This window comes from Euleptes europaea, chromosome 13 (genome assembly GCF_029931775.1).
Source record: "Euleptes europaea isolate rEulEur1 chromosome 13, rEulEur1.hap1, whole genome shotgun sequence".
Classification (NCBI taxonomy): domain Eukaryota; kingdom Metazoa; phylum Chordata; class Lepidosauria; order Squamata; family Sphaerodactylidae; genus Euleptes; species Euleptes europaea.
In genome coordinates this window covers 50,154,754-50,162,761 of record NC_079324.1, presented here as the reverse complement: position 1 = coordinate 50,162,761, position 8,008 = coordinate 50,154,754, and the positions used below count along the sequence as shown (strand labels likewise).

The 8,008-nt window shown below is 46.3% G+C and overlaps 1 gene segment (V, D, J or C); it reads right to left on the bottom strand.

Moving 5' to 3' along the window:
• Positions 1-1,777: 1,777 nt before the first annotated feature.
• Positions 1,778-7,404, bottom strand: LOC130485916 (immunoglobulin lambda variable 4-60-like). The segment is given in 3 exon segments: positions 1,778-2,055; positions 6,922-7,224; positions 7,359-7,404. Coding segments are annotated over 3 exon segments (627 nt in total).
• Positions 7,405-8,008: the final 604 nt, after the last annotated feature.

Below are 8,008 nucleotides of genomic sequence, written 5' to 3'. Positions count from 1 at the left end.
TTTCGTGAACAGGCTCTGTATAGACACTGCGATGAACGCATGAACATTAGGTGGAAATTCTGCAGTGATCCTCCTTGCATGTATGCCTTCATTCAACCCACATAGAATGCCTGAAGAGGGTTTACTCGTAGCTCCAGAGGAAGCTTCATCTGCTGTTTCTGCAGCATAATAGGAAGACTGTGCTGTTTTGTCTACCTGCTGTTCATCCTCTCCCTGCCCCATAAAAATATGCCTAGCTCCCACTTGCACTGTTGGTTGCCCCAAGGACAGGATCTGAGCGGTGCTTTCTATTCAAGTTCTTCCCATGCTTCCCTCCAGTTTTCTGCCTTCATTTATCCTCCAGGACTCACTTGCACAACACCCTCTTCCGGTTCCACAGCTTCGAGCGCTGTCCGAGCACTTTCAGTCAGGTAGTGTCCCATGGCTGCTTTGGGCACTCCTCGGTCGGGGTACGCCATCTCTGCCTCCGCAAGGAGCTCTGTCTGAGCTGCTGCCCTAAGAGGTCCAAGTTTCCTCTAACTGCCACAACAGCGCAGACCTTCTAGAACTTCCCAAGCCATTGTGACCCAGCATCTCCATTTTGAGAGTGTGATGTCATTTGCTCCCCTGCCATGGATCAAGCGCTGTGTTCAGGAAGGGAAGGGCTGCCAGATTTCTCCATTCCCGTTCAACTTCATTTTCGTAAGTTTGGCTGAGGACCTTCAACCTCTGGCTGCCCACTCGTGAGGATCATTCAATTGTTTGCAGTTGTTACGCAACCAAATACATAGGGTTGCCAGCTCTGGGTTGGGAAATACCTGGATAATTTGGGGGCGGAGCCTGACGAGGGCGGGGTTTGGGGAGGGGAGGGACTTCGATGCCATAGGGTTGCCAGGTCCCTCTTTGCAACCGGTGGGAGTTTTTGGGGGTGGAGCCTGAGGAGGGCGGGGTTTGGGGAGGGGAAGGACTTCAGTGCCAGAGAGTCCAATTGCCAAACCGGCCATTTTCTCCAGGGGAACTGATCTCTGTCGGCTGGAGATCAGTTGTAATAGCAGGAGATCCCCAGCTAGTACATAAATACACAATTGAATAAGCAATTAAATAAAAGAATAACATCCTGGAACAGACATAAAGTCAATACACAATAACAAAGTCAGCTTACAGAAACAAAACAATCAAAGCTTTGGTTAAACACAAAAGTCTTGGTCTGGCACCTGGAACTGAAAAGTTCAGGTAACAGGGAAAAACTTAAAAGAGAGTGTCCCCTTCATGGGTGCCACCAAAGAAAAAGGCCCTTTCTTGTGTGGCCACCCACTCCACTTCTGAAATTAGGGACACTTGAAGAAGGCCTCCGTAGATTATTTCACTTTCTTAGGCAGATACAGACACAGAGGAAGCACTTCTTTATGATCCATATAGGTGACTGAGAAACAAGACTCCTTCTCCAGTGTTCACAGGTCTTGTGCTCTTCTGATCTAGAAACACCACACAAAAAGCTTCTTGAATGAGGCAGCTAGTTGTTGTTTCTAACTAGACAACATTCACACCCCTCCAAAGGCAATCCAAAGTCCAAGGAAGCACAGGTATGCCATTGCCAGCCTAAAACTCATGAGTGGATGTCATAGACTGGTGAGCATCCACAAGAATTTCATGACTCCAGGTGTTTTCAATTAACCTTGAGAGGTGCTCTGGAAATAGTTGATAAAAGAAGAGAGAGGACTAAGAAAGTAAAATTGTCACTTCCTTCCCTTCACAGAGGTTTTTGTCTCAGTTCCCCTTATGAATGTATCACCGTGACTTATTCGGTGCCATCACCTCCACCACAATAATATGTCGCCTCATCTTCCGGCTGCACCCCAGTGATGGTCAAATAGCGATCGCTGCCTGATATGGAACCAGAGAATCGATCTGGGATCCCGCTGGCTCTGTTGCTGTTACCGTACAGCAGAAGCCGAGGCGCCTGCCCATCAATCTGTTGATACCACTCCACAACATAGCTCTCATACCCACTGCTCATACGGGCAGAGAGTCTCACTGTCTTTCCAAGAACCACAGACTCTGAGGGTGGCTGGGTCACTGTAGGCAGAGAGCAGACACCTGGAGATGTAAAGATGTATATTAATAATAGGCTAGGGTTTTCATTTTTAAGCTGTAGACAGAAACTCATCTTTGCACACCTGAGCAGTGAGAGAGAAGTGGAAGGAGAATGGCCCACAGCATCCTGGGAAACATCAAGAGCACTTGGGCTTCCTGTGGAAATGTAGCTCTTGTCATCAACTGCTCTTTCTTTCTTAAGCTGATCAAGGCCTCGAGGTCCGCCCTCTATCCAAATTCATTGCTTGCTCATTGGTTACAAAAGTTGATGGAAGTCCCACTCTTTTTTTCTCCAGAAGAAGAAAATTATCAAAAGGGCTGGATTTCTTTCCATCAAACAATATTGCAGATCATTTACTCATCTCATTAAAAGGAAAAAAAATTAATGTATCCTCACTCAGCACAACTATGGGGTTGGTATGTTCCAAGGGCTTTCAAATACTTTTAACTCTTTACCACCCACTGCAACTTGCAATCGTGTGCTTGGAGGCTGGCCTTATTTCCTCCTTTCAGTTGTATTAAAAGAGTATATTTGCATAAGGAAGATCAGTGCTCTCTCTCATATGATGTTGAAAGCAAAAAAGAGGGGGAAATTCTGGCACATTTTTGCAAAGAAAATAATGGAAATACTCTTTCCCCTCAGGTCTGCCTGGCCAGGAAGGAGGGAGAATAGAAGACAGTCCCTGGTTCAAACAGACAGTCTATTTGGTCTTCTAATGTTTGCAGTTGTTTTTGAAGGTCAGCATTATAATATGCCAATGTTTGTATTTTCAACCATGCTGAATACAAATCCGTGACATCTCTACTAAATGCAATCCTTTCCACTTGAGTGTCATGTCTGAATACTTGCTACATGCAAGTTATGGATATCCATTGGTATGCAAGAATTATCTGGATGCGACTATTGCACACTATTCATTTCATTTTCATTTAATTCATTTATACCCCACTTTTCCCACCAATGAGGACCCAAAACAGCTTACATCTCCTCCATTTTATCCTCAAAACAACCCCGTGAGGTAGGCTAGACTGAGAGAGTGTGACTGGCTTAAGGTCATCCAGCGATCTTCCATAACGTGAGCTGCTATTTACACCTGGGTCTTCCAGCTCCTAGTCTGAAACTCTGTCTTAATCACTATACCACACTGGCTTTCATAACTCATAGGAAAGCTGTTTTGGAAGTTGGGTCTGTTCTGTATCACATCCCTTCTGACAAGCCTCCCCTCTCCAAACTCCACCTTTCCAAGTCTCCACCCCCAAATTTTCCAACTCAGAATTGGCAGCCCGAACACCAGCAATCACTAGGGTTGCCGGGTCCCTCTTCAGCACTGGCAGGAGGTTTTTTGGGGTGGAGACTGAGGAGGGCAGGGTTTGGGGAGGGGAAGAATTTCAATGCCATAGAATCCAATTGCCAAAGCAGCCATTCTCTCCAGGTGAACTGATCTCTATCGGCTGGAGATCAGTGGTAATAGCAGGAGATCTCTAGCTAATATCTGGAGGTTAACAATCCTAGCAATCACAGCTGTTTTTCTGCATTGATCCTGCAACCTCAGGAATGCTCAGGATCAACCTCAGGAGCAATCCCCCCACCCCGGGCAGCTCCTGGTGTGTTTCAGCTGCCAAAAACAGCACAGAGGAGAAAGCAGGAATTCCTCCTTTTCCCTCTCAGTGGTCCAGATCAGAATTAAGCCTGGCTGTACATTTACTCATGATTCACCACCGGGAACTAGCAACTACAGTAGAATTGCAAGTCCCTGCAGAGAACTCATACAGATTGTAATGTCTAGTTATGCTAAGAGCAAAGTTTCATCAGATACAACCTTTCCTAAGGCTCATTGGGTTCAGTCTCTCTGTTTGAGTGATCAGGCAAGACCCCCAAAGGGAACACACTTCCACTGAACAGGGGGAGGTTGGGCAAGGGCTCTCTGTCATAAATTAGAGCTAAATATTGAGAAGAAGATGGATCAACATCTCCCCATGGAGGCCAAAAGCAGAAGAGCCAGCATCACATAACTTGCATGAAGCATTTCACCCATAAAAACTAACAGTTGGACAAAGCATTGACCAGATCAGACATGAATTTAGGATGTTCTTAAAAAATGTAAAAGCCACTCAAGGCACAAATCTGACTGTATGTCATGCTTTGTGTGTGTGTGTGCACGCGCGCGCGTGTGTGTGTGTTGCAAGCAGTTTTCCAGAATTAATATTTGGGCCACTTCAAGGTTACAATTTGATACCTGGGAACTTTTAATTTTGTCATTTATAAATCTGAGATTTGTATTCACTGTTTTTTTAAAAAAAAAATGAATTGCCAAGGAATCCTTTCCATGATAAATGGTTTTTTTCCCCTATAACAAACATTTTAGAGACACTCCTATATTTCTGGATGTTGGACAAGCTATTTGTTTGTTCAATTTGTCCAACCCCCTGGTTCCCCCTGTAAATACTACCCCCGCTCTCACCCTGGCTACATTAGCACAAGGCACTGCTGACAGTAGAGGCACCTGAAGGAAGGCCTCTGTAGATGAGCTGAGGCAGACACATTAGCACCTTAGCACCCCTGAAGAGGTATTTCAAAGGCCATGAAAACGGAAGAGTGCCATTCCTGGGCTTAAGTGAAAGATTGGAGCTTACAGATAGAAGTTCCTCCTCAAGCTCTTTGCCTCTCCATGGATGCAATCCTAAACAGACCTCCGTCAATCTCAGTGATGGAGTTGCCAACCTCCAGGCAGTAGAGGGGGATCTCTTGGGATTACAACTGATCTCCAGGCGACAGCGATCAGATCACCTGGAGAAAACGGCCGCTTTGTATGGTGGACTCCACGGCATTATACCCCATTGAAGTCGTTCCCCTCCCCAAACCCACCTTCCTCACTCTCCACCCCCAAAACCTCCAGATATTTCCCAACCCAGAACTGGTCACCTTACCCATTGAACTTGATGAGATTTGCTTCTGAGAACTCAGGCGTATGGTTGCAGTGAAATGGTTCCCAAATAACCCTGAGAGGTGCTCTGAACATGGATCATGAAAGGAGAGGACTGAGAAAGCAAAACCCTTCACAGAGGTTTTTGTCTCAGTTCCCCTTCTAAATGTATCACTGTGGGTTACACATAGCTACTGCCACTACTATGACCTACACCACAATAGTATATTGCCTCATCTTCTGGCTCCACCCCAGTGATGGTCAAATAGCGATCGCTGCCTGATCTGGAACCAGAGAATCGATCTGGGATCCCACTATGTCTGTTGCTGTCACGATATAGCAGAAGCCGAGGCGCCTGCCCCTCTCTCTGCTGATACCACTCCACATAATAGTTCTCATACCCACTGCTCAGACGGGCAGAGAGTCTCACTGTCTTTCCAAGAGCCACAGACTCTGAGGGTAGCTGGGTCAATGTAGGCTGAGAGAAAACACCTGGAAATATAAAGCTATGCATTAGTAACAGGGCTGAGTTTCCATTTTAAAGCTGTCGAAATAAATTATTCTCTGCACACCTGCGCAGTGAGAGAGGAGCAGAAGGAGAATGGGCCACAGCATGCTGGGAAACATCAAGAGCCCTTGGGCTTCCTGTGGAACTGTAGTTCTGGTGAGAATCCTCTCTTTAGCTTTTAAACTGGTCCAGGACTTGAGAGCCGCCCTCTATGCAAATTCACTGCTTGCTCGTTGGTTACAATAGCTGCTGGAAGACCCTCCACTTTTCACTTCAGAAGAGTAAAACTGTCAAAAGGACTGATTTTCTGCACATCTGCACAATATTGCAGAGCATTTACTTCATCCCATTGGAAGGAAAAAAATTAAACGTATTCCCACTTAGCACAAGGATGGGGTCGCTCATCATAGCAAAGACAGACATGTCTTTTAAAATGTGTGTGTGTATGAACAAAGAGATCTGTTCCAAGGGTTTTCAAATGCAGAAGAATGCAGGATACATTACCCCTTCAACTCAGAGAGGAAAGAACTTTGTGTGCTGGACAGATGTCGGGGAAAAGTCATGGGATGGGCATGTCCTAATAAGATGAGACTCCATCCAGAGGTCAGAATGGGCAATCACCTGCCAGTTTGTCTTGTGTCATCCTGACCAGTCATAAACAGGGACATGGTTTTTCTTTTCCAGCATGGTGTAGTGGTTAAGAGCAGTGGTTTGGAGCAGTGGACTCTAATCTGGAGAACTGGGTTTGATTCCCCACTCCTCCACATAAGCAGCAGACGCTAATCTGGGGAACCGGGTTGGTTTCCCCACTCCTACACATGAAGCCACCTGGGTGACCTTGGGCTAGTCTCAGTTCTCTTAGAGCTCTCTCAGCCTCACCTACCTCACAGGGTGTCTGTTGGGGGAGGGGGAGGCTAAAACAGCATCTGGAAAACACAGGGGCAATGTGTGGGGAGAGCAAGGCAACCTCTTGAGGGCGGAATAGGCATGCATCATCAAAAGGAAGCCCTGAAGCAGTTGGCAGGAGTGACCGCGGGGAAACATCCCTGCATTAAAGACCAGTTTTCCAGTGGTTTCCATCCCACATTTAACATTTAAGTTTAGACTAGACCCTATGAAGACCGTAAGAGATTCCAGGGCGCTCGTGGAGCTGCGTGTTACCCAGGCACACTCTGGAGTAACACTGTGGCAATTAGTGGAGTGGGTTGTGTAGACGGATACATCTGGGCCTGAGAGGAGGATGTTTCTGCTCTGGAGAAGGAGGAGGGAAGGACTGCATGGCCTTGCTGAAAATCCCAACAGCCCCATTCAAACAACATCAGGATGAAATTGCATTTAACTCTGCAGTCGTTCTTGCTGCCTCTCTCTGGGGAGGAAGACTGCTGGTTTTTGTCTCAGTTCCCCATGAGATTTTACCACCGTGGAGCTGGCTACCCCCGCTGGGCCACATGTAACAGTAATAATCAGCCTCGTCTTCAGCCTGGAGATTGGCAATGGTTAAATAGCCAGTGTTGCCCGATTCAGAAACGCTGAACCGATCGGGGACCCCAGTTCCCCTGCTGTTGCTGTAGAAGAGAAATCGAGGAGCTTGACCAGATGTCTGTTGAACCCAGCCAAAGGGATTTTTGTTACTGCTGATAGTGCAGGAGAGTTTCACCGTTTGTCCAAGAGAACCGGACTGTGAGGGAGGCTGAATCAGGGTTGGCTGTGAAGAGATTCCTTGACAAAAAATGGGGAGAAGGCAAAATCATGATGCTGCTTATAATTCTCTGCTCTAAAATATCACCAAACATTGAGTTTCCATGATAGAAAGACCATATTGCTTTCTTTCTTGTTGACTTATGTCACCTTACCTGAGCAATAGCTGAGGAGCATGAATAGAAACAGGGCCCAGGCCATGGTGAAAACCAAAAGGGATTTGAATTTGTAAAGCTGGATGTTGTCTGGCTTTCATTTCTTTCTTAAATCCCCCAGAGTCTGAAGAATGGCTCCTCATGCAAATATGTCCACACCCACTGGCTTTCCCCTAAATGCTGCCCCTCTTCTGAAGGGATGGTCCACTTGAGCCAAGCCCATGACTTGAGAACACATCTGTGCAAAAGGGTCTTTTGTCAAAAATTTCCTTCCTTTTAGAGCAATAGTATAATCCACAGAGGGGAACGTTAAGAAGAGGACCTGTGGAAAGAAACCCCTTACCCCAGCAAAAGCTGTGTTTCCCCTGGGAGAATACTGGGATAAACAGCAAGAATGCTTAACCCATCCAATTTCCAACCATTTGAAGGAATTAGAGGGTGGGGGAGAATTTTTCTCCTTTTTTTCTCCATCCAGTTTTCTCCTGTAGTTCCTATGTACCCAGTCCATTGTAGGGATGCCAGCAGGCCTGGAGAAAAAATGTTCTGCCTTTTTAATAGAGACTTTATGTGTGGAAATGGGCAGCTGAAGCTTTTCATGGCACAGAGGTAACTAACATCACCTGGTAAAAAAAACCCATTAAGGCTGTATG